We start from the raw sequence: 28,000 nt of genomic DNA, 5'->3' as shown, positions 1-28,000 counted from the left end.
ACATAACAATGATAATCTAAGGAGTTGACTGAAGCAGATCTGGGACCGGACACCTCATTTGATCCTAACCTTAACCATTAGGGCCAAACTGACCTTAGGTAAGTGTCTTAACGGACACTTCATCCTCCTCAACTGGGGCTTGTGGGACTCCTCTCTCAGACAGGATGTGTCGCATCATCAACTTCCTGCTGGCTCTGCTGAGCCGTTTCCTGTTTGCTGTGCATGGGGTGGTGACCGTGTGGCGTGTGGTCGCCGTCAAAGGGGAGCCCCTCTATTGGCTGCTGCTGATGGGCGTGGCTCTGCTGGGGGTGGAGATGGCAGTCACCATCAAGTGTACCCGCAATGCAGAGTGGAAATGGTAACGTCTATATAACATCTATCGCCTTACAGTGCCTTCTACAGCAATGACACAAAGCTAATAATGATAATCATTACCTATCATACACAATTAAGTCTTATAATGACTGCATTAAAATGCATTATTCCTGTTGGCAAAGAAAAGTATTAGCCAAACTGTTTCTGGTACCAATGTTATGTAAGAATGAACACATATGAATTTGCCAGTGCTTCCTCCTTTTGCCCTGTATAAAGCCACAAGGCAGTAACTTGTCCCTCTAACATCAGCCACTCATACTACACTTACTTCCAATTCATATACACACTCACATCATCAACTCATTTAGAAGCCCCCTGCTCCATTATAGTGCATGATCTCGATAAAGCGTCCTCCTCAATCTATTCTCCATAATTTTCACAGTGCACACACTCACACCCACATGCACACGCACACCCACACACCCACACGCACACCCACACACACACGCACACAATACACAATGTAAGACTTACAGTGGCACATCCATTTTTGCACAATCTTTATTATCTATTCCTGTCTCGGGAGTCGTAGCCCAAGTGGAAAACCTAATGAAAAACAATCAAACAGCCCCAGGGTTACACAGCAATTGTAATAATGATTAACCACACAAATGAACTCATTAATTTCATGCAAGGAAAAAAGAAAATCCTCTCCTGTTCATGTTGCGATAAATGGAAATGTTAGATAGAAAGACATTAGCAAATAAACCCGTTGGCCTGGCTGTCTTCACAGTCTACACAGTTCTGCCTGTTTTTTTTTTACAAGGGTGGAATTGGGATTGAAGGGTTGTAGTTGTCTCCACATTAACCTTTTTCTATTGGGATATTGACCTCACCACTGTACTGGTGGAACTCTTTTACGAGGTGGTGAGCTGCAGCTATAGTGAGCCACTTATTGTATGCATCCAAAATATCTTTCCTCTCTCTCTCTCCATGTATAGCTCTCCATCTCTATGTATACAGTATATCTCCCTAAAAATATGATATGTCCTTCAACAACACTCTGACTATCTCGCTTGCTGGATTAACTGTCATTTTCCATGAAAAGCCAGTCTATTTATGCAACTCTTACTCCTTTTCAAACCGTCGTCTCTTGCATGGCTCAGGGCCCTGAACTGAATGAACATAAACACTGGATGACCTCTGCTCCACACCCTTCAAAGGGATGACAGGAAATTATGCCATTGCCGATTCTAAAGCAACAGGGGAATGATTCCTCCATCGATCCTAATGATACTGCAGAAGCCAGCCTTCATATTTCCTCCATGTGCGGAGGGGCATGCTGAGACGGTAACTTACTCCAGGCCCCGCTCTCCCTCTCACTTTGAAGTTCTTTCCTCATGGAGAAGGCTTTGCACTGTCAAGTGGGATTTGCATATATGATGAGAATAATTGGCCGTCTGAAATGGGACACTTCTGTAAGGCTTAATTCTTATACTGACTGGCCAAAAAAACGTGTGTGTGTTGCTAAAAATAGCTTCCCCCTTCCCTCCTCGTCGCTTTGCTTTTAGGTTCTCCCCCATGGTTTTCCTCTACCTCAGTACCGTCATCCCCTCCATTTGGTTCCTGGAGCTCAGCCTGCTGCAGTACAAGCTCCCTGTCAACATCTCCTCTGGCCCCGAGCTAGAAGAGCTGCTGGCTCACATCCCCATCTCAGCGGTAGGTATCACACTACAACCCCCTCCCCACAGCAACAATTAACTGATACCTGATCACAGATAAGATGTGAATCTCTAGGGATTAATACATTATAAGGGAGGACGAGGGAAATTAAGAAATTAAGTAATTGACACATTGATTGAGATGTGATTGATTGAGAAGTCTGGATTAGACTCACTTGAAGATACTCTCAGATATTTCTGTGATGATCATTTTGGGGCTATTTCTGTCTTATGGAATTTTTTTTGTGGAATTTTTTGCCTCATGGCTACTTTGAAGTTTGGGGACAGAATTTATTTGAATCTTGGAGCACAAGATAATGACAATTGAGTCAGGATAAATTCCCTCTTCAAGGCTCTAATGTGTACATTTTATCTTCTGGTTAAGGAGCATTTTTTAAGATACATAGTAACTTTCTTAGAAGACAAAAGTATCATCTAATTTAATTGTGTGTTGTGTTGACTGACGCAGGACATCTTGCAGCTGGACCCAGAGAACTGGGCGGCAGGGCTGGAGCAGACCATGCTCATCGTACTGGTGCTGGGCCGCTGGCTTATGCCCAAAGGAGACATGTCCCGCGACCAGCTCTCCCAGCTCCTCATGGTCTACGTGGGCCTGGGCGCTGACATCCTGGACATCTTTGACACCTTCAAGGAGCCCGAGGTCAAGACCAACAGGGCCGTTATCATTATGGGCCTTGCCCTCTTTTCCTGGGCCCTCATGCAGTTCCCCTTGGTTCTGACCCAGACCAGTCCCCCCAAGGCCCATCTCCAGCCCTGTTTGTCCCAGCCCGGCTTCCTCCAGCGGGGCCTCTCTCAGGAGGGAAGCGTGGCTGTAGTGGAGGGACTGCCTGGAGCTCCCCCCTCCTGCTATACACCGTGCTGCTCCAGTGAAGTGTGGAGTCTGCTGTTGACTGTGGGGCTCCAGGACGGGCCGTTCCTCATCTACCGCCTCTACCTCATGATCAGGGAGAACGTTCTCAACCAGTTAATGATCTTCTTCACCTGTAAAAACATCCTTGTCGTCCTGCTGGAGTTCTACAGGATCTTTGTGGTGCAGTGTGAGCAGCAGGGGGAGGGCTGCCTAGGGGGGCTGGAGATGTGTGCAATGCCCTGGTGCCAACAAGCCCAGGAGGAGGAGGTGGAGGGAAGACGACAGGATAGTGGAGAACAGAACTGCCAGAGAGAGGAGGGGAGGGAGGTGGTGGAGGGGGACGAGGAGAGGGAGGGGGAGGGGAAGCGGGAGGGTAGCGGGGAAGGGGAGGAGGATGAGGGAGGAAAGGAAAGTGGAGAACAGAGCTGCCAGACAGAGGTGGAGGTGGAGGGGGAGAGACAAAGAATCAGATCAGAGGGATTGCCAGGTGTAGAGCCTACGATGCCATGATACATGACTCGACCCTTAGGCAGAATCTCCTTCACACACCAAGAGCCTGCCAACTCTATAACCTCCAGTTAAAAAGTATATTATGAAGAGACTCTGGTCTCTGGAGGCCAAGGAGTAGGGTAGTAGACACTGAGCAAGTGGAGTCCCTGAAAATGTTATCATATATATTATGTAATTCCCATGATAAATCTATGATAAAAGAGGGAGAGAGATGTACTTTCCATGAACACTATCACGCGACATACAACCAAGATGACTACAACCCAAGTCACATCTGTGAATCTCTCTGTGACTCTCTTTATATAGTACAAAATGCGATGTGTATTATAGGGAACTAACTAATGCAGCGTTTCCCAAACTCGTTCCTGAGGTCCCCGCTGGCTGCATATTTAGTTTTCTGCCCTAGCACTACACAGCTGATTCAAATAATCAACGCTTGATTATGAGTTGATTATTTGAATCAGCTGTGTAGTGTTAGGGCAGAAAACAAAATGTGCACCCAGGGGGACCCCAGGACCGAGTTTGGGAAACCCTAAAGTAAGTGCATTACTTAGCTAACACCAGATCAGTCAGTAGCAATGTATTATTGTGCCTTTGATTTTATGTATTCTTAGGAAACATCTGATTTTGTATGTCTTATTTGGAAATGTTATCATTTTGTAACATTATACATTGAGACATGATCTTTTGGTTTGGATCGTAATGAGGATTATGATGATGATTGTGGTGACGGTAATGATTTGAGAGATCTGTGTCTGTTTTGAAAATCGACATTGTTTCAGAAAATGCTTTTAAGCTTTCTGTATTGAAAAATACATGAAAAAAAGCTCTTGGTTGGTTGTCCTTTCCTTTTCTACCATGTGATGGCAGTGTTACCAAGTCAAATAAACCACAGCTCAGCTGTTTATCAAATTAAAAGATACATACCAATGAGACAGAGCATTCCAAGCACAACGTTCCCTTCAAAGTAACACGATTCACAATATTAACAATATTCACAGTGGTGGTGTACTTGACCATTTCCATTATTTGACATGCTCTCCCTTCCACAGATCTTATGATGAGATTGGACTGTGTCATTAAGCAATTCAAATGTTAATGCCGTTAATAGTTTGCTTGACCCCCCCCTCTCTCTCTGATATATTGGATTTGGTGATGTGCCTATTATATTGTTACTTTTACAGTAGGATCAACTTGGGGCCATTGTCAGACATTACAGCTTTTGGATTCATCTGCGGAAATGTGTAGTTTATGACACAGTTTCGGGAAGAGAGCTTTAAGTTTCAGAGGACACATTTAATCCACAGCATGAACTCCATATATGGACACTGTCTTCCGTATTGGAATGCAGCCTTAGAGCAGGAACTCTATATATGGTCCCAGACACCTATATTGGAATGTGACTTATTAGCAAGGAACTCCATATGGACATAGAGCTGTGACCATGCCAATCTGTTCACCCGCATCCAATCTTCATTAGCCACAAACCTTCTTCACTCACCTGAATACCCTTACTTAATCAATCACCCTCATAGTATTTAAACGGCATCCATCTTCACTCCTTTGTACAGCGTCGGGATAGGAAAGAGGAAGGAAGATGGTGGACACACAAGAAGAGGAATATTGGGACAGGTACACAGAAACATGGATTTCTGAGGAGGAATGGAAGTGTAAGAAGAGGTCGAAGTGAATGATGAGACCAGAGGGTGGAGTTGAATTTGAGGAAGATGGCGAAAAAAATTGAGATAGTGTAAAAGAAGATTGATGTCAAGTGCAAACAGAGTGAGCCGTGCACCAGACGGAGTTCTGGAGGTGAAATGGAATTGAACGGGGGCAAGTTAAGTGAGGTGGAAGGTGTGGTGAAGAGTTCCGAGCCTGACATCGATGGACATGATAAAGAAGAGGCTGGTCCAGTAGGAGTGACATTTTTGGGGAAAGTGGATTCTTTCCTTTTGGCGAATCCATTTGTGGTTTCAGGGTGGGTGAGAAAGCAGTTGTGTGCTGTTGAATCAGTGAAAGTAACCTGTAGTGGACTTATGATATTTGTTTGTGTTTCTTCTGCCCAGAGGGAGTGGGCGCTCCATGTCATGCAACTTGGGTCAAGATCTGTTTCTTGCTTTGCTCTTAGGAATAGGGCACGATTGTAAGGAGTAATTTCTGGGGTAGTGTTAAGTGTGGAGGTGGAGCAATTGAAGATGAAAGTCCTGGTGTTTGAGACGCCCGCTGTTTGGTTCGACGTAGACCCAGTGGTGAGTGTGGTGAAACAGAGGAGTCACTGTCAGTCCTTTTGAGTTTTTACCTGGCAAAATCTTGGTAGGATATGTCAGTTATCCTGTTAGAGCTTTTGTACCGAATCCACTGTGCTGTTTCAGGTGCAACGTTTATGGTCATGTTGCAACAGTATGGAGGAGGGAGATTGCAATATGTGGGAAGTGTGCAGGAGGGCATGGGACAGAGGATTGTGTAGTTCCAGTAGATAAAATCATGTGTTAACTGTAGGGGTGCCCATGTTGCTCTGAAGACAGGTTGAGGTGGCCAGAGTCAGGGTACTGCAGAGGGTGTTGTACAGTATGTTGAGGCAGTGAAGAAAGTAGAGGAGGATGTGTCAAAGGTGAGTGATCTGGAGAGGATCCCTGTGAGTAGTAGATCTGAACCAGCACAGAGTGACTGGCCAACGAGTGATATATCCTTCAGCAAGGTTTGATTCTTAGTGTTCATACTTAGCAATGGTTAACAACTGTACTGCAGAAATGGAACGTAATCACATAAAATAGATGTTGTGGTGGCAGCTGCAGAGAAGTATTTGGGCATATGAGTTTTGACATCAGAAGAGTTACAGGGCGTGTTGAGTCGGGGTGTCCCTTCCTAATAGGTCGTTGGGATGGTACAGGAGCAGAGGGTCAAAGTAGTGGAATGGGGTAGTGTGTTTTTAATGTGTAGGGTTAGTTGGAAGTTTTTTTAAATTAATATTATTCAATTATTTTTTTTTTGTATCATAAATGTAACGTGATTGACGACACGCTACAGCGCAGTAGGTGGCGGCATGCACAAACAAAATGTGCTTAACAGGCCGTACTGCAAGTTTGTTCACAACTGTGGGCTCACCCTGCCGGGAGGCCAGTCACCATCTCCGATGCCGAACTCGTGAAAGTGATATTATTATAACAATTATTTTGATTTACACGTATAAAGCTAAATGCTGAATTGTTGTGTACATAGACTGAAATAATCCAACAACAGTACTCAAAGGAAAACAACCAAATATTTGGGATGTGGCTATTCCTGGGGCTTGGGTGAGGATCTTGCAGGTGGCAGCCCACTTCGCTCTGCTGGGCTCAATTCACAGTCTCAACTGTCAACTGTCTCTCTGCTCTCAAGGAATGATGAATCGTTCTCATAAAAGGAAACAAAATGAAACACAGAAAAAACGATGTAAAACAACTTGTATGGCAATCCTTGAAACTCCTAAATGTCTTTCTCATTCTATGAGAACCAAGCCTTTGCATTGACACCAAATCTAACTCCTTATCAACCTAGCCTCAGGGCAATTTGTACGATTTAGGATGTACATTTCTTTCCCTCCGTCTAGGATAATATGTAATGTTACGTTACAAATGGAATTGCATTTGTACAATATCATATGAATTGGAGGACGTATAGTAGCAGAACACCATAGCAGTGGCGGTCAGTGCCATTTAAGATGAGGGAGGACGTTTATGTTTTAATGAGCATGGCCTTATTTCTATTACAGCATATTGGATGACTGTCATTCATTTTTTACATTCACACAGTTCACTGTAACAGAGATAGGTTTAGGCTACTACATGATACTCAAATTTTCCCTATACCCATCATGAGTTTGCTACAACCTAACCTATGAATGAAAGTTTACAACGTAGGTGCACACAGGTGGAGAGGAACATTTTGAGGTGACAGACAGTGACACATGTACAGACATTGACACATTCAACACTGTCTTGCACACTCTTGCCAACATTTGCAAAGGAGAGTTTCTATGGGACAAATTCAGGCATGTCTATCCCCGTTTCGTTCCATTTGCTTCTGTTTAAGAAACATTTTTCAACAGAATCGACAGAATGAATACACCAATGATCACGCGTAAACACAGTTCACTTTCATAGCAGCCACATTGTATTCCTTCTTGCATCTATGCGCTCTGCTCCTCTCACCTTTTCCATTCGCTTGTGGACTTCAATGCACAACACATCAGCTGTATGTGAACAGGCAAAAAAAAAAGCCAAACCATATCATAAGTGCTACACACAGCCAACATCGTTGTTACTATATTAGCTAAAGTAACTCCATAGTCAACATAACTAATATAACTAACGCGTATGCATTAGTAAACCCACTACAATCATGCAGTAACGTTACAGTGTACAGTCAGTAAGCAGTTTAGCACTAACACTGGCGGCTCCTGGTGGCAATACATTTGTAAAACCAAAATCTTACCTTGACTTGGAAGAGTTCCAGTGTTATGTTGGACAGTCATAGCCAGCTAGCTAACATAGCCTCCCTCTGTTTTTTGCAGGGTGTTTGAGTAGGCTAAACTAGCTAGCTGCATTTGCTAGCTAAGTAAGTGAAACTGAAAGTGAAAAAAATGGACTCTCCATCTCTCTCTTGCTTGTCCTTCATTTAGAAAGAAATACATTTGTTCAAAACTGTTCAACTATTGTCTTTCTCTCTCTTTGAGTCAACTACTCAACTACATTTTATGAATTGCAGTGCTAGCTAGCTGTAACTTAAGCTTTCAGTACTAGATTCATGAGATTGTGAGATTGGGTGAGATTGTATTGTATTGAAGTCAATGTACAGTGCCTTCCGAAAGTATTCAGACCCCTTGACTTTTTCCACACTTTGTTATCTTCAGCCTTATTCTACAAAGTGAAAACAGGTTTTTAGAAATGTTTGCAAATAAAAAACAAATATACCTTATTTACACAAGGTTTGACTATTTGAAAATGTGGTTACCATGATGACATAATCTTGTGGTTGAAATTTTAGCCTCACAACAACAGATTACTTTTTTCCCACGTAGATTCCACGTCACAATACGTTGATAAATTCTGTTGAAACAACATTAATTTAACCAGTTTGTGCCTCTGTCTGTCCATCTCTCGGTCTCCCTCTCCTTACCCCTCTCCCTGTCTGTCTCTCTCTCTATCTTGTTATCTTTCCACCGATTCAGGCAGCTTACTGGAACCTAAACACTGCCTTCTAGTGCAGGCAGCGGCTGTTGCTCTCCTCCGCTGTACTTGACGGCCAACAGACACAGAGGGCTGTAATATGAGTGAATTTAACTCAAATCCCTTGTCGAGAACACCTGCTGCTCATCTCCTGCCACTGTTTTACAGCACTTTAAGATTTAAACATGAGAAAGGGCTTTAAGGGGCTACATATATTTGGTCACCAATTTAAACCGTGTCAGTATAAGCGACCTGACCACATTTAACAGACATAGGCTTTGGGAAGTATTACATTTAGATTTATTTTGTCACTTGCCTACACACAATACCGTCAAAGTGGAATTATGTTTTTTTTTAAACATTTTTACAAATTAATAAAAAATGAAAAGCTGAAATGTCTTGAGTCAATAAGAATTCAACCCCTTTGTTATGGCATACCTAAAGTGAAAACATGAAAACATCTCTAGGAAGTCTTGGTGGTTCCAAACTTCTTCCATTTAAGAATGAAGGAGACCACTGTGTTCTTGGGGACCTTCAATACTGCAGACATTTTTTGGTACCCTTTCCTAGATCTGTGCCTCGACACAATCCTGTCTCGGAGCTCCATGGACAATTCCTTTGACCTCATGGCTTGGTTTTTGCTCTGACATGCACTGTCAACAGTGGGACCTTATATAGACAGGTGTGTGCCTTTCCAAATCATGTCCAATCAATTGAATTTACCACAGGTGGATTCCAATCAAGTTGTAGAAACATCTCAAAGATGATCAATGGAAACAGGATGCACCTGAGCTTAATTTCGAGTCTCATAGCAAAGGGTCTGAATACTTATGTAAAACATGTTGGTCAGATCTTCAATGTTATAGCCACTATCAGAGAAAAACAACAACAAACATTTCTGATGTTGTATTGCCACATTCACCAGCTATGATATTTGTCACTGAATGATTGTTGTGAGATCTCCACTTAAACATGAAATACATTCACTGTACCTATTGAAGTCATTCCAAAGGTTAGGTTTAACAGAGCAAATTAAATATGACCATACTTTACCACTCATATATCATCAATGATGCTACTTTATTTAGGCTGATATAGCATTTGCAAAGTCATCAAGAGCTATAAACACTTATCTCCCTCACTAGCTTTAAGCACCAGCTGTCAGAGCAGCTCACAGATTACTGCACCTGTACATAACCCACCTATAATTTAGCCCAAACAACTACCTCTTTCCCTACTGTATTTATTTATTTTATTTATTTATTTTATTTTGCTCCTTTGCACCCCATTATTTTTATTTCTACTTTGCACATTCTCCCATTGCAAATCTACCATTCCAGTGTTTTACTTGCTATATTGTATTTACTTTGCCACCATGGCCTTTTTTGCCTTTACCTCCCTTATCTCACCTCATTTGCTCACATCGTATATATACTTGTTTCTACTGTATTATTGACTGTATGTTTGTTTTACTCCATGTGTAACTCTGTGTCGTTGTATGTGTCGAACTGCTATGCTTTATCTTGGCCAGGTCTCAGTTGTAAATGAGAAGTTGTTCTCAACTTGCCTACCTGGTTAAATAAAGGTGAAATAAAATAAAAAATACAAATATTGTTTCAATATACCCCAGAATTCAACTAAACCTAGATAATACAATAGGCCAAGGGATTTAAGCTCTGGTTGAATTCATATGTAAGGATATTTATTAACATTGAATTGTGTTTGGTAGTCAACGCAACCAAACACAATTCCAGTTTGTCTACAAATTAATAATTGATATCTAGGATTCACGTCTTCACCTCAACCAAAAATCTATGTTAAAGTGCATTTCAAGTTTTATTTTATGATCTATTTAACTTAGATTTTGGGCTGAGATGGAGATCCAACATATACATGTCCATAGTCCATCTGTAAATAGCCCACCCAATTTACCTACCTCATCCCCATACTGTTTTTATTGATTTACTTTTCTGCTCTTTTGCACACCAGTATCTCTACTTGCACATGATCAACTGATCATTTATCACTCCAGTGTTAATCTGCTAAATTGTAATTATTTGCCTACCTCCTCATGCCTTTTGCACACAATGTATATAGACTCTCTTTTTTCTTTTTTTTTCTACTGTGTTATTGACTTGTTTATTGTTTACTCCATGTGTAACTCTGTGTTGCTGTCTGTTCACACTGCTATGCTTTATCTTGGCCAGGTCGCAGTTGTAAATGAGAACTTGTTCTCAACTAGCCTACCTGGTTAAATAAAGGTGAAATAAAAAATAAAATATGAATTATTAATTTGTAGACAAAATGGAATTAAAGCCAGACTAAGTCAGTGGAACTATCCTAGCAGATGGAACTATCCAAGCAGAAGATAAATCTCTTTCAAATGTTGATACTTGGATGCGTTGTCAACCAAACACAACTCAATATTAATTCACAGTAAATAGCCTAAAGTTAACTAATGTAACATTCAACCTTAAAATTAGTAACACATCCATGGCCACATTTTGAGGTTACTGAAACTATACATTTCTTCTTATGTAATCATAAAAAGCGTGCATGTTCAAGATACCATACATAGGTCATCGCAGGTCTGTGGAGATCTTCACAATTGCTCTACGGAATTGCTCATTTGCACCTTGCACTTTTAATGTATTAATGTAACTTCCTTCCAGGCCATTTGGTTCTGCTATTAGATGAAGCACAGTGATAAAACAAATAATATCCGACAACATTTCTGACATTGTGTTCCATTAGAATTTGCTTATGCTTTTAGATGGTTGAAAGAATAGTGATAACATATTGGAAATTCAACAAACTTTTGTCTGTCTTTTTGAGTGGGTAAATATAGGTTGTAATCTCATTGATCGACGCTTGATCAACCCAATTATCCACATTGAAATGATGTGGTGTGCCCAGTGGGAGGAGGGAGAGATGGAGTGGAAACCAGATAGCCTCTAGAGGAACAGTTAGAGAGCTGTATTCTCTGTGTTTCTACTTTATGTCACATTGGTTTCAATTATCCATGGAGGACCAACTTTCACTTGAGAGATACAGATACTGTATCTTAATTTGAGCCAATTTCACACAGCAGGAAAATAATCCTGCAGCAACAGGAAATGTGAATGTCTATGATGGATTACAACTAATGGACATTTATTATAGGGGTTGATACATTTTTCATTAGTGCAAATCAAGTCTGACATTTTTAAGTGTAAATTACAAACTTAAGATGCCTTTTTAAACCTTGAATACACTACAAGGTTGCATTTCTTGCCGTGCAGGGAAATTCCTGCAACAACTGGATGATCAAATTAAGATACGTCTGTACAAATAAAGAACAAAACGTACAGAGAAGTCAGCTCTGCTCCAAATGCAGCTCTCACTTAAATGTCAGATACAGATTGGCCAATATGTCAACCCACTCTCCTGACTGTCAAAGGAATCAGGTGACAAGCTAATGTGCGATGAACTTCTTTAAGTCTAACTGGCTTCTTCTTATGCACCTATATGTATTTGTATGAGAGGGAGCGTGATCAAGGCAGACAATGGCATGATGAAAGACCTGCTTGCCTGAGAAGAGTCCATTTCCTCCACAGATTAGCTGCATGCTTTAACAAGATTGTGTGGGCACATGGGAGGATGGGACTGCCAGCTGATCGCTGTTCGTTAAACCATGGGCTGCCCTAGATAGATAGAGAGAGAGAGAGAGTGAGGAGAAAAGAGACAACTGCAAGCCAGTGTGCATGGGAAAATGAAATCAGCCCTCTACCTCTCAAACCAAGGGCTTTTTCTTCACATGAACAACCACAGACAGACAGAGACAGACGGAGATTCGCACGCACGCACGCACACACGCACACGCACACGCACACACACACACACACACACACACACACACACACACACACACACACACACACACATACTCCCTCAAACAAAACAGGTGCTAAAACATCACTTGCTGAGATTTCCTCTCTCGTCTCAAAGAATCATGAAGGGGCAAACATGCAACCGTGTGCATAATAATCAGTTGGAAACGCTATAGCTAAACATTCCATCTCCAGGAAAGAGAGGAGAGAACGATGGCAAACTTCAAATGAACTTGAGAACTTCTGCCTACTGGCATACTTTTACTACAGCATCATCCACTCGAGTTGGCAGGATAATTAGCTACATTTTATTGGTAGTCGATTGAGGATGTCAGCTTGTCCTCCAGCATGCTGGTTACCTACCTCGGCAAGGAAAATTATGTTGAAGAGAACAAGAGAGGACTGTGAAGGTTCCGGGGTGAAGTTTCCTGAAGGTACAGATCTAGGATCAGCTTCCCCTCCTCTAATCCTAACCTTAACCATTAGTGGGGAAAATACAAAATTGGCCCAAAATCAGCGTCTAGTGGCAACTTCACCCAACACCCAGTGCAGGGCTGTACATAGACATTGAGGTTGGAACTGGGAAGGTCAAATTTACCCCCTCAACCATTTTACAATTTTAACATGCAAAACAAATACAGTATAAAGCTCAATCATTTGCGATGAACCTATGACATTTTCTGCTTTGACGGTAGCTCTCGTGAGACCTTGTCCTGCGCCCACTTCTGGACTTTTGCCCGACCCACCTGAACTGTGCCCTGTGCTTCCTTGTTGTCGAATGGTCATTTAAATCAATATGCATATTTATTTGTGAAAAATATAACTTAGAATTGTCTTATAGTTGTGAAATAAGAGGTAGAAAGCACAGCTTTTTAATAGAAAAATAAATTGGGTTGGCGGCACTCTAGGGCACCGCTGACACCTCCCTGTGTACACGTGCCCAAGGCTGAGTCATAGCGGTTGTGTGTTCTACATGCGTGGGCCCAAAGGATTATCAACGTTATTAAGATGAATAACATGGGTCAAAATCCAGACATTTGTTATGAACTATGTAATTCTCCTTTATGCAGTCACTGAGCATTGGCTATAGACAGGCTTCAGAATAGATTAATACATACATTCATTATATTGTATACATAATAATGGGTTCACTATGGCTAACAAAAGGAGTAATGACATCTAACATATTCATGTTTTACTAATAAGGATTCTCATAATTTAGTGATAATGGTTATATAGTAATTAAACCTCATTAACATAAATTGTACAGTAATAATTGCTATGAGCTACCAACTCTACCATATACTACCTCACATGTAATTCAATGATTCAGTTGTCCATGGCATTTACTATCGTACCCACAGACTAGACCAGAGCATGCACTGACTTAATAAGTCAAGTCTTATTCAACTCTTGTAGCACTAACACTCTGATTCACTGTATTACCTCTTATACAATGTCATTGTTGAATACTCGTTTCTGATTGGCTTGAAGGGCATTCTAGAGTGTGCATTATTTCCCTATAATGCACAGTATATCAGCACGCTAGAATTCATCAGATTTAGATAAGATTTAAATAAGTTCAGGAGTAAAAATTAGCTTTCCCATAATAAGTTTAATGGACTCACTCTGTGTGCAATAATAGTGTTTAACACGATTTTTGAATGACCACCTCATCTCTGTACCCCACACGTAAAATGATTTGTAAGGTCCCTCAGTCGAGCAGTGAATTTCAAACACAGATTCAACCACAAAGACCAAAGAAGGGTAGCTATTGGTAGATGGGTAAAAATAATGTAATATCCCTTTGAGCATGGTGACGTTATTAATTATATTTTGGATGGTGTATCGATACACCCAGTCACTACAAAGATACAGGTGTCTGTCCTAACTCAGTTGCCGGAGAAGAAGGAAACCGCTCATGGATTTCACCATGAGGCCAATGGTAACTTTAAAATGGTTACAAAGTTTAATGGCTGTGATTGGAGAAAACTGAGGATGGATCAACAATATTGTAGTTACTCCACAATACTAAGCTAATTGACAGAGTGAAAAGAAGGAAGCCTGTACAGAATACAAATATTCCAAAATGAACATCCCTTTATGCAACAAAGCACTAAATAATACTGCAAAAAATGTGGCAAAGCAATTCACCTTTTGTTCTGAATACAAAGTATTTAGTTTGAGGCAAATCCAATACAACACATTACTGAGTATCACTCTACATATTTTCGAGCATAATGGTGGCTGCATCATGTCATGGGTATGCTTGTAATCATTTTCAGGATAACAAAGAAACGGAATGGCGCTAAGCACAGGCAAAATCCCAGAGGAAAACCTTGTTCAGTCTGCTTTCCAAAAGACACTGGGAGATGAATATACCTTTCAGTGGGAAAATTACCTAAAACTCAAGGACAAATCTACATTGGAGTTGCTTACCAAGAAGACAGTGAATGTTTCTGAGTGACCGAGTTACAGATTTGACTTAAATCTACGTGACAGTCTATGGCAAGAACTGAAAATGGTTGTCTAGCAATGATCAACAACCAATTTGACAGAGCTTGAAGAATTCTTGAAAAGAATAATGAACAAATGTTGCAAAATACCAATGTGGAAAGCTCTTAGAGATTTACTCAGAAAGAATCACAGCTGTACTTTCTGCCAAAGGTGCTTCTACAAAGTATTCACAGGGGTGTGAATACTTTTATAAATGAGATATTTCTGTATTTCATTTTCAATACATTTGCAAAGAATTCTAAAAACATGTTTCACTTTGTCATTATGGGGTATTCTGTGTAGATGGGTGAAAAAAAATAATATTTAATCCATTTTGAATTCAGGCTGTAACACAAAATAAATTGAAAGAAGTCATGTGGTATGAATATTTTCTGAACGCACTGTAGACTAGCCTACAACACCATAATCAAATTAATAATTGCATTATTGTTTTCAAGTGAGTACAATTGAGTATAATTATACTCTAGGCTGTAAAGTGCAGTGAAAATGTCATTTGAATAATGGCGCAAAAGCCTTGTGTGGTGGAAATTCTAACCAAGTGAGAGAGACTTTGTTATTTCTTCCAACAATCAATCTTTATTATCGATTAAGAACTGCAATAATGAAGCTGGTGATCGCTGAGAGCCCAATGAGCAGGTTTGGGTTACAGCTCTTTTTTGCAAAGTATATCCTCCTGAATGTTCATGACAAACAACAGATGTGTGGAATTATACAAAGGTACATTGTGCTATCAAGCAACAGACAGCAATATTTACATTGCGTCAGGTTTCTCCAGGTCATTTACTGCTTGTTTATGCAGGGCTATCTTCTCAGTTTCGCACTCCTTAACACACAGATACTAATGCAACAAGTCCAGTGTTCATCTGCATGTGAGAGAGAAACTGGAGGGAGGGTTCACCTGGCCATGGCAGAGAGGCCAGCATTTCAGACACAAATCATTCAATGGAATGCTGTAGGTTCTGTAGGTTCTATCACCAACCCATCATATATCAATTGCTAGCGCCAAACCCCAGAGCCCCAACTCAGTCTCACAGACACAGATGAGAGAGTACTGAGACCTTATTCGATGCATAAACAGTTTTATAACATAATCTTGTAGTTTTTTTGACCATTCCTGTTATTTGAATGTTTCATTCCATTTGGATCAGTTGTGGGTCTACCGTTGACAGATTATAGAAGGGCACAGTAGCAGGCCAGTCTGGCTGTATTTTTACTTCTGATACTGATGCGCTGTCTTTTGCCGATCATCATTCTCTTAAGTTGTCCTATGGCCACATAGGCCTATGCTCCCAGCAGGCCCAGTTATTCAGGAAAGTTTAACACGTGTTCTGCCTCCTTTCCGATCTGAGCAGCTATTCCTCGACCAAGAACGTATCGCTTCAATATAGCCTAAATATTTATAATTTCACTTTTAAAATAAATAAACTTTTGTGTGGAATAAACATGGATGCTGATTGCCAACAAAGCCTCATGACAGAAATATGATGGAATGTTTTCAAACTACCGGTAGTTTCTTTGAGAAGATATATAAAGCGATGTGTGCATTTGAACAACAGCATAAACACCTATTTCACCTTTGAATGTCAAAAACCAAATGACCACTGCTGCACATGCCGCCACTGTTTAGAACAGATTAGATTATACTATTTAGAACGAGCAGCCAGCTCACGAACAAACAAGTGCACCAGGGACAACACAACAAGCACGCAGATGCAATAAGTGAAAACACATGATCTATCAGGAGATAGCTAGCTAGAATAATGACACAAAGCCTGATGCGCTAGCCAGTTACTGTTCATTCTGAAATATCTTCATATTTCAGAGTTAGTTAGATATGAGTTTATAAATTGTTTCTGTTCTTCGACTCTTGTTGGATGTAGTTGACCGGTTTATCAGGTCCCAGGCTCCTATGACTGTTATGATTGTTTATTTACAAGTTATTTACAATTAGCTTTTTGTTTTAGTGCTATCTGTACCCGACAAAGCAGATCTAGCCATGTGCTGTCTGGCGTGAGCGACTCATTGGGAGGAGGAGACTAGAGCAGACCTAGAAGTTCTGTGACTGAACAGATGCACATTTGAGTGCCCCAGGACGGTTCATTTACTTTGTGCTGTTACAATTTATTATATGAAATCTTGCCGCCCCTTATGCCCTAATGGGCAAGACTCTGCTGGATTAGGCTAGTTCAAAAGTCTCCTGTAGGCTACCTGTGCATGTTCGTCCACTCCACTCTAATATAATTCCAGCATCCAAATGGCGCAATGGCCAAAGGTTTAATGACATTCGGAGATTGTCAAACCAAATCATAATCAAATCAAATCAAATTTGATTTGTCACATGCGCCGAATACAACAGGTGTAGTAGACCTTACAGTGAAATTACATACAAGCCCTTAACCAACAACGCAGTTTTAAGAAAAAAATGTTAAGAAAGTATTTACTAAAAGCTGAAGTAAAAAATAAAATAAAAAATAAAAAGGTTTTCGAGATTGTCATAGTTCACTTGATCGTGGTGTTGAAAATGCAAACCATGATGATAAGTGCTCAAAGTCAGTATTCGGTATGCAGTTATACGTAGCTTATTGGTTGTCTGTTGTGCATTGGCATAGAATTGTGTTGGTGGAAAATCTGTTGCATATATTTTATACAATTATAAATATAGCATCAAAATGTTGAAAATTTGATTTCCCCCTAGCTGATCATTGTCTCCAGTCGGCTCTGATAGTAGTGTAATGAGACAGGCAGGGAGAGTGAGCTCGTGAGTGAGTGGTCGGCGAACCCTCAACCTTCTGGCCAATTAGCCCTGTGTGTGGCAATGACTGTGCAACAAAACCATGCTGAAGTGGTAAAGTCGATATCCACGCTTATAAACACAGGTTTGCTACAGTTATTGTTATTGACGGTGGTAAAAAAGATTTTTGAGTAAATTATATGAGGGGGGTGTACATAAATGTTTACAGTACATGTAGCACCGCTTCCAATCCAAATGCCAATGCCATTTATCAAACTCCAGGCGGTGCTATGGTCAGATGACATAAAAATAGAGCTCTTTGGCCACACACACCAGTTTTGCGTCGAAAAACGGAAGCATATGCAGAAAAGTAACTCATATCTATGGTAAAATATGGTGGTGCATATTTGATGTTATGGGGCTATTTTGCTTCCACTGGTCCTTTGGCGCTTGATAAGGTCAATGGCATCACAAACATCACCAAGTACCAGGACATTTAAGCCAAAAACCTGGTTGTCTCTGCCAGGGGGCTGACAGTTGGCCGCAATTGGATCTTCCAACAAGACATTAACCCCAATCACTCATCAAAATCCACAAAGAAATTGTAAATTGACCGCAAAATCAGTCTCCGGACTTGAACCCCATTTTAAACGTGGTTTAATTTGAAGAGGGTAGTCATTAAGAGCAGACAAAGGATATCAATGATCTGGAAACATTCTGTACAGAATCCAATCTCATAAAACTATTTAGAAACAGACTCAGTGTCATTATTCTTGCAATCGGAAGGTGCAGGGGTGCCAATACTGTAATCTTTTTTTGTAATCTTTACTTGTTAAACAAAATCCCTTTCTCTGAGCAATTATATTAGTATTAAATATTATAATTTCCTTTTAAGCATACAACATAGATCAGCATTTGTATTGTTTATTTTATAGTTTTTTTTGCTCTTTATCAAGGGTGCCAATAATTATGGACCTGACTGTAGGTGTGTTAGTACCTTTTGGCTCTCCAGAACCAGAATGGAAAAACACTGCCCAGCTAACACATGTTGCTTCCCAGAACGTTCTGGGAAAGTTATAATGTCAAATGACCAAAGAATAACAAATCAGGAACGTTATTACAAACATCTGTGTTACCTGGGTGAACTAGACTAGAGCATCAATTTCCCATGACTTGGTCACTGGAACTTGTTTGTTTCAACTATGTCTTCTTTGCATATTCTAATTTGTCAATGAAAGGTATTTCTCAAACAAGGCTAGTAACAGAGCTTGCCAGGTCTTGTGTAAAACAAACATCACACACACGTCACACAAACCAATCAAAGCAAATTTCATCCTGTCGAGGTTTGTATGGTAGCGAGAGACTGATTTTCTCCCATGTCAATACGGCTTTATTACGGAAAGAGTACCTGTGATAACGGATCAGCAACCATTACGCCCAAATACACTGCTCAAAAAAATTAAGGGAACACTAAAATAACACATCCTAGATCTGAATGAATGAAATATTCTTATTAAATACTTTTTTCTTTACATAGTTGAATGTGCTGACAGCAAAATTATCAATGGAAATCAAATTTATCAACCCATGGAGGTCTGGATTTGGAGTCACACTCAAAATTAAAGTGGAAAACCACACTAAAGGCTGATCCAACTTTGATGTAATGTCCTTAAAACAAGTCAAAATGAGGCTCAGTAGTGTGTGTGGCCTCCACGTGCCTGTATGACCTCCATACAACGCATGCTCCTGATGAGGTGGCGGATGGTCTCCTGAGGGATCTCCTCCCAGACCTGGACTAAAGCATCCGCCAACTCCTGGACAGTCTGTGGTGCAACGTGGCGTTGGTGGATGGAGCGAGACATGATGTCCCAGATGTGCTCAATTGGATTCAGGTCTGGGGAACGGGCGGGCCAGTCCATAGCATCAATGCCTTCCTCTTGCAGGAACTGCTGACACACTCCAGCCACATGAGGTCTAGCATTGTCTTGCATTAGGAGGAACCCAGGGCCAACCGCACCAGCATATGGTCTCACAAGGGGTCTGAGGATCTCATCTCGGTAGCTAATGGCAGTCAGGCTACCTCTGGCGAGCACATGGAGGGCTGTGCGCCCCCCCAAAGAAATGCCACTCCACACTATGACTAACCCACCACCAAACCGGTCATGCTGGAGGATGTTGCAGGCAGCAGAACGTCACGTCTGTCACATGTGCTCAGTGTGAACCTGCTTTCATCTGTGAAGAGCACAAGGCGCCAGTGGCGAATTTGCCAATCTTGGTGTTCTCTGGCAAATGCCAAACGTCCTGCACGATGTTGGGCTGTAAGCCCAACCCCCACCTGTGGACGTCGGGCCCTCATACCACCCTCATGGAGTCTGTTTCTGACCGTTTGAGCAGACACATGCACATTTGTGGCCTGCTGGAGGTAATTTTGCAGGGCTCTGGAAGTGCTCCTCCTGCTCCTCCTTGCACAAAAGCGGAGGTAGCGGTCCTGCTGCTGGGTTGTTGCCCTCCTACGGCCTCCTCCACGTCTCCTGGTAGCGCCTCCATGCTCTAGACACTACGCTGACAGACACAGCAAACCTTTTTGCCACAGCTCGCATTGATGTGCCATCCTGGATGAGCTGCACTACCTGAGCCACTTGTGTGGGTTGTAGACTCCGTCTCATGCTACCACTAGAGTGAAAGCACCGCCAGCATTCAAAAGTGACCAAAACATCAGCCAGGAAGCATAGGAACTGAGAAGTGGTCTGTGGTTATCACCTGCAGAACCACTCCTTTATTGGGGGTGTCTTGCTAATTGCCTATAATTTCCACCTGTTGTCTATTCCATTTGCACAACAGCATGTGACATTTATTGTCAATCAGTGTTGCTTCCTAAGTGGACAGTTTGATTTCACAAAAGTGTGATTGACTTGGAGTTACATTGTGTTGTTTAAGTGTTCCCTTTATTTTTTTGAGCAGTGTATGATGTCACAGCTCTGGTGTCATTCGATCGCTCAAATATAACTACATAAACTAATATTTCAGGCTCTACTCGGAGTAGAGTGCAGGGTTGGAAACATAAAAGTGATTAAAAAAATATCCTTTAGATATGCCACAATTAATAATTAAAAACCTCAGCTTCACTCATCAGAAAGGGTGATGCTTGAAATTCTTTGAACAAGCTGTGGAGGAAGTGAATAAATACATAAATTGTGTGTTTGTGCACCATGCGAGCAAGAAACCCACCAAATTGAAATTACACAGAGAGGATGAAAGGGGGAAGTAATTTGAACACAAACCATGAACTCTCAGAAAGCTTTTTAACTCTTAAATAGTAAAAAAAACACACTGTAGCACTTCTCAAATCACTGATCGCATGAACCAGCTTTAGAAACAGAACCACCTCAGGCACCAACTAACCTGTAAAGCAAATAGCATGTTTGCACTTCACAGGCCTATAGACAGTTTATCTGCTGGCTGTTGGTATTTAGAAGTTGCCTATATGAAGCCACATTGTGCTTATCACTTCAATGGAATACATTCCGAGTGCCACTGCATGTTGTGCCACTGTTTGCATTCAGCTTCGGCACATACCGTTTTAACATTTTTCAACTTTTCTTTTACAGTTCTGCATCCATTCCACTCTACTTCACTAAAAAACATAATGGAACAGTGCAATGCTTGAAAGGGACTCTCTAACCCTCTTGATGACAAATTGAGCATGCTTCAGCGCTCAAAGGATGAAACATGCCTGGAAAAGACTTCAATTGAACGTCACACCAATGAAAGTCATCAGTGGAGGTGTCAGGTGTTTACCACACTGTAGGTAATGCAGTTTCACTGAGAGACTATAGCTGCATCCCAGATGGCACCCTATTTCCCATAGGGCTCTGGTCAAAAGTAGTGCACTATATTAGGAATAGGGTACCATTTGGGACGCAACAAATTGTTTACATTTGAGTCATTTAGCAGACGTTCTTATCCAGAGTGAATTACAGGAGCAATTAGGGTTAAGTGCCTTGCTCTAGGGCACATCAACAGATGTTTAATCTAGTCAGCTCGTGGGTTACTGGCCCATTGCTCTTAAACTCTAGGCTACCAAATATTATGGGAGTGACTTCGGATTGTAGTCTAATGTAAAGGGATGAATCACGATTATGGGAGAAGTTGTGAACTTGCTGAGTTAACATCTATTCTGATGAATGTGACTTCTGACAAAGGAACATGTAATAAGAGCTCTGTATTGTGCTCTCGGGCAGAGAGAGAGAGGGAGAGAAAGAGAGACAGATATATACATATACATTTCTTTCCACAGGGCCGTGGGGGTGAGACAGGGATGCAGTTTAAGCCCCACCCTCCTCAACATATATATCAACGAATTGGCGAGGGCAATAGAACAGTCTGCAGCACCCGGCCTCATCCTACTAGAATCTGAAGTCAAATGTCTACTGTATGCTGATGATCTGGTTCTCCTGTCCCCAACTAAGGAGGACCTACAGCAGCACCTAGATCTTCTGCATAGATTATGTCAGTTCTGGACGCTGACAGTCAACCTCAGTAAGCCAAATATTATCGTTTTCCAAAAAAGGTTTAGTTGTCAGGACCACGAATACAAATTACATCTAGTCACTGTTGCCCTAGAGCACACAAAAAACTATACATTCCTCTGACAAAACATCAGCGCTATAGGTAACTTCCACAAAGCAGTAAACGATCTGAGAGACAAGGCAAGAAGGGCCTTCTATGCTATCAAAAGGAACATAACATTTGATATACCAATTAGGATCTGGCTAAAAATACTGGAATCAGTTATAGAACCCATTGCCCTTTATGGTTGTGAGGCCTGGGGTCCGCTCACCACCCGAGAATTCACTAAATGGGATAAACACCAAATTGAGACTATGCATGCAGAATTATTCAAAAATATCCTCAATGTACAACGTAAAAGACCAAGAGCAGAATTAGGCTGATACCCGCTAATAATAAAAATCCAGAAAATTGCTGATAAATTCTACAACCACCTAAAAGGAAGCGATTCCTTAAACCTTCCATAACAAACACATCACCTACAGAGAAATTAACCTGGAGAAGAGCCACCCAAGCAAGCTGGTTGTCACAACTCCTACCGAAGGTGGTCCCCTTCCTGTTCGGGTGGCGCTCGGCGGTCGTCGTCACCGGCCTACTAGCTGCCACTGATCCCTTTTCCCCTTTCTGTTTATTGGTTTCACCTGTTTTGTGTGTAGGCTGATTAGTCGGGCTATGTTAGCCAGTAGGCCCGTCTGCTCTTTGTGCGGGATTGTTTTGTGTTGCTACTGTGCACCTTTGAGGTTGACGTGTTTTCGTTCGTGGGCTTTTCTCCGGACTGTATGTGTCCCCGTGTTTCAGGCATTTGTTTTGTGTGCACCCTGTGTTTCGTGGGGTGGCTTATGTTCGCCGTGTGTGCAATTAAAAGCACTATCCTGTACTCTCTGCTTCCTGCGCCTGACTTCGCACAGAGCGTTACACTGGTCCTTGGGGCTCTGTTCACAAACCCAAACAGACCCCACAGAGCCCCAAGACAGCAACACAATTAGACCCAAACAAATCATGAGAAAACAAAAAGATAATTACTTGACACATTGGAAATCATTTTTAAAAACCCAGAGAAAACTAGAATGCTATTTGGCCTCATAACAGAGAGTACACAGTGGCAGAATACCTGACCACTGTGATTGACCCAAAATTAAAGAAATGTTTGACTATGTACAGACTCAGGAAGCATAGCCTTGCTATTGAGAAAGTAGGCAGACCTGGCTTTCAAGAGAAGACAGGCTATGTGCACACTGCCCACAAAATGAGGTGGAGACTGAGCTGCACTTCCTAACCTCCTGCAAAATGTATGACCATAGAGACACATATTTCCCTCAGATTACACAGACCAACAAAGAAATCGAAAACAAATCCAATTTTGATAAACTCCCATAAACTCCCTGTTCATTTTAACATGACGCCGGAGGGGAGGGTTGCCTTTTTATCCGCTCTCAACCAACCATGCTATTTTGTTTGTTTTGTCGCGTTGTTCGTAACTTGTTTTGTACATGATGTTGCTGCTACCGTACCTTATGACCAAAAAGAGCTTCTGGACATCAGAACTGAGATTACTCACCTCAAATTGGACGAAGAGTTCTTCTTCAATGAGTCGGACGGGAGGGATATACTACTACAGACACAAATCTGCCCTTGCCTTCCATCCTGCTTGCTAACGTTCAATCGCTGGAAAATAAATGGGACAAACTGAAAGCACGTATATCCTACCAACAGGACATTAAAAGCTGTAATATCTAATATTTCACAGGGTAGTGGCTGAACGACGACATTAAGAACATACAACTGGCGGGCTATACACTATCGGCAGGACAGAACAGCAGCCTCTTGTAAGACACGGGGCGGGGGCCGATTCATATTTCTAAACAATAGCTGGTGCACGATATCTAAGGAAGTCTCAAGGTTTTGCCTGCTTGAGGTAGAGTATCTCATGATAAGCTGTAGACCACACTATCTACCTAGAGAGTTTTCATCTGTATTTTTCATAGCTGTCTACATACCACCACAGACAGAGGCTGGCACTCAAAGAGATGTATTCCACTATGAGCAAACAGGAAAACGTTCATCCAGAGGTGGAGCTCCTAGTGGTCTGGGACTTTAATACAGATAAACTTAAATCAGTTTGACCTAATTTCGAATTACTAGCACGTTAAATGTGCAACTAGAGGAAAAAACATTCTATACCACATTTAATCCACACACAGAGATGCGTACAAAGCTCTCCCTCACCCTCCATTTGGCAAGTCTGATCATAACTCCATCCTCCTGATTCCTGCTTACAAGCAAAAATTAAAGGAGGAAGCACTAGTGACTAGATGAAGCAGATGCTAAACTACAGAAGGCCAGCATCCCGGAGTCGCCTCTTCATTGTTGACGTTGCGACTGGTGTTTTGCAGGTACTATTTAATGAAGCTGCCAGTTGAGGACTGTTTCTCAAACTAGACTCTCTAATGTACTTGTCCTGTTGCTCAGTTGTGCACCGGGGCCTCCCACTCCTCTTTCTATTCTGGTTAGATCCAGTTTGTGCTGTTCTGTGAAGGGAGTAGTACACAGCGTTGTACAAGATCTTCAGTTTCTTGGCAATTTCTCGCATGGAATAACCTTCTTTTCTTAGAACAAAAATAGACTGACAAGTTTAATAAGAAAGTTGTGGCCATTTTTAACCTGTAATTGAACCCAAAAATGCTGACGCTCCAGATACTCCAGATAGTCTAAAGAAGTTTTATTGCTTCTTTAATCAGAACAACAGTTTTCAGCTGTGCTAACATAATTGCAAAAGGGTTTTCCAATGATCCATTGGTATCTTAAAATGGTAAACTTGGATTAGCTAACACAACGTGCCATTGAAACACAGGAGTGATGGTTGCTGATAATGGGCCTCTGTACGCCTATGTAGATATTCCATAAAAAATCTGCCGTTTCCAGCTACAGTAGTCATTTACAACATTAACAATGTCGACACTGTATTTCTGATCAATTTGATGTTATTTTAATGGACAAAAAAGGAGCATTTCTAAGTGACCCCAAACCTTTGAACGGTAGTGTATGTGAGAATGCTATTCATTGACTACAGCTCAGCGTTCAACACCATGGTGTTCAACACCACCCTCAAAGCTCATCACTAAGCTTAGGACCCTGTGACTAAACACCTCCCTCTGCAACTGGATCCTGAACTAGCTGACAGGCCATCCGCCACGCTGATTCTCAATTTCTCAAACTTCAGGGTTGCGTACTCAGTCCCCTCCTGTATTCCCTGTTCACTCATGACTGCATGGCCAGATACGACTCCAACACCATTATTAAGTTAGTTGATGACACAACAGTGGTAGGTCTGATCACCAACAACGATGAGACAGCCTATAGGGAGGAGGTCAGAGAACAGACCGTGTGGTGCAAGGACAACAACCTCTCCCTCAATGGAGATGATTGTGGACTACAGGAAAAGGAGGACCGAGCATGCCCCCATTCTCATCGACGGGGCTGTAGTAGAGCAGGTTGAGAGCCTCAAGTTCCTTGGTGTCCACAACACCAACAAACTAACATGGTCCAAGCACGCCAAGACAGTCGTGAAGAGGGCACGACAAAACCTATTCCCCTTCGGGATTTGGCATGGGTCCTCAGATCCTCAAAATGTTTTAAAGCTGCACCATCGAGAGCCTTCTGATGGGTTGCATCACTGCCTGGTATGGCAACTGCTCGGCCTCGGACAGCAAGGCATTACAGAGGATGGTGCGTACGGCCCAGTACATCAACGGGCCAAGCTTCCTGTCATCCAGGACCTCTATACCAGGCGTTGTCAAAGCCCTAAAAATTATCAAAGTCTCCAACCAGCGGTACCGGAGCGCCAAGTCTAGGTCATAGAGGCTTCTAAACAGCTTCTACCCCGAAGCCATAAGACTCCTGAACAGCTAATCAAATGGCTACCCAGACTATTTGCACTGCCCCACTTCTATCCTGCTGCTACTCTAGGTTATTATCTATGCATAGTTACTTTAATAACTCTAACTACATGTACATATTACTTCAATTACCTCGACACCGGTACCCCCTGTATATAGCCCCGCTATTGTTATTTACTGCTGCTCTTTAATTATGTTTTATTCTTATCTCTTATCTTTTTTGGGGGTATTTTCTTAGAACTGCATTGTTGGTTAAGGGCTTGTAAGTAAGCATTTTACTGTAAGATCTACACCTGTAGTATTCTGCTCCATCAGGAATCAAGGTAAGACCCAGATGCAGACTGTCAAAGTAACAATATTTATTGTAGCAACAGGGGCAGGCAAAGACAGGTCAAGGCAGGCAGGGGTCGATAATCCAGGGTAAGGCAACAGTACAGGACTGCAGGCAGACTCAGGGTCAGGGACAGGCAGAGTACAGTAATCCTGAGGTGGAGCAAAGGTACAGGATGGCAAGCAGGCTCAGGGACAGGCAGAGAGGTCAGGTGGGTGGGTACAGGGTCAGGACAGGCAAAGGTCAAAAACAAGGAGGACGAGAACGAAAGGAAAAGGATAGGAGCTGACAGCAAAAACGCTGGTAAGCTTGAACAAACAAGACGAACTGGCAATAAACAGACAGAGAAAACAGGTATAAATACACAGGGGATCATTTGGAAGATGGGTGAAACCTGGAGGGGGTTGGAGAAAAGCACAAGGGCAGAAGAAACAGATCAGGGTGTGACAGTACCCCCCCACCCCCTCTAGGGACCCCACCTGGCATTCCACCTGGACGGATACCTGGGAGACTGGGATGCAGATGGTGAAAGTCGGCGATGAGGGCCAGGTCCAAGATGTCTTTAGCGGGAACCCAGCACCTCTCCTCTGTCCCATAACCCTCCCAGTCAACCAGATACTGGAAACCCCTGCCCTGTGGTTGAACCCTCAGGAGGTCTCACTTTGTACGCTGGCTGGCCATCGATGACACGGGGGAGGGATGGGCCTAGAAACAGAAGACAAGGGGCAGTCAGACATGGTTTTGACTAATGGTAGGAAAAATACAGAGGGTACGGGGCAACAGAGGATGAACAGCAGAGGGGCTAATGATCTTGGAGCGGGGGGGACAGGTCTCGGCTTCCGGGGGTGTAGCCGCAGCCCTATAGCTACGTGCCAGCGCCTCAGGCTTAACCTTCTTGGATGCCGGTCGGTGCTGCGGAAGCGAAGTGACCCAGGCCTTACTGAACCCCTCCCGGAGGTCCTGGTACTCTGTGGAGCTGGCGGAGAGGTCAGGGGCAATTTCCAAGCCCAGGAAGATGTCCCAGGGCAGGCAGAGCTGACTTCAGGCAATGAGTGTGGCAGGACAGGCTCCAGCCCACGATGGCACCAGTAGCCCAGACAATGGAGGGATTGTGACGCTGGAGCCAAGAGAATCCCAATACCGCGGGAACCTGCAGAGACTCAACCAGCAGGAATTGGATAGTTTCACTGTGGTTCCCCAACACTCACTGTGGTTCCCCAACACACCGGCCTATAGAGCGCCCGTCCAGCGCTCTAACACCCATGGGAATGGAGAGGGGTGGAGTGGGGATGCCCAGCTCGGACGCCAGGTTAATGTCCATGAGACTTACATCGGCCCCTGAGTCGATGAGTACCTGGAGAGACTTGGACTGGTCGCCCCACAGCATGGTGGCATGGAGAGGGGGGCGAGTAAGGAGAGAAGAACAATTATCTTTCAGACCCACCAGTGCACTCACTCCAACA

The 28,000-nt window shown here is 42.4% G+C and overlaps 1 protein-coding gene across 1 annotated transcript; it reads left to right on the top strand.

Annotated features, from left to right (window-relative positions):
• Positions 1 to 4: 4 nt before the first annotated feature.
• On the top strand, positions 5 to 27,079 carry LOC110491091 (transmembrane protein 26). The gene is made up of 4 exons (XM_036945783.1): positions 5 to 358; positions 1,887 to 2,034; positions 2,506 to 3,234; positions 27,008 to 27,079. Exons 1-4 carry the CDS (start codon positions 165 to 167, stop codon positions 27,077 to 27,079), a joined length of 1,143 nt encoding a protein of 380 aa, XP_036801678.1. The 5' UTR covers positions 5 to 164.
• Positions 27,080 to 28,000: the final 921 nt, after the last annotated feature.

This window comes from Oncorhynchus mykiss, chromosome 16 (genome assembly GCF_013265735.2).
Source record: "Oncorhynchus mykiss isolate Arlee chromosome 16, USDA_OmykA_1.1, whole genome shotgun sequence".
Lineage (NCBI taxonomy): Eukaryota > Metazoa > Chordata > Actinopteri > Salmoniformes > Salmonidae > Oncorhynchus > Oncorhynchus mykiss.
This window is presented reverse-complemented; position numbering and strand designations above follow the sequence as displayed.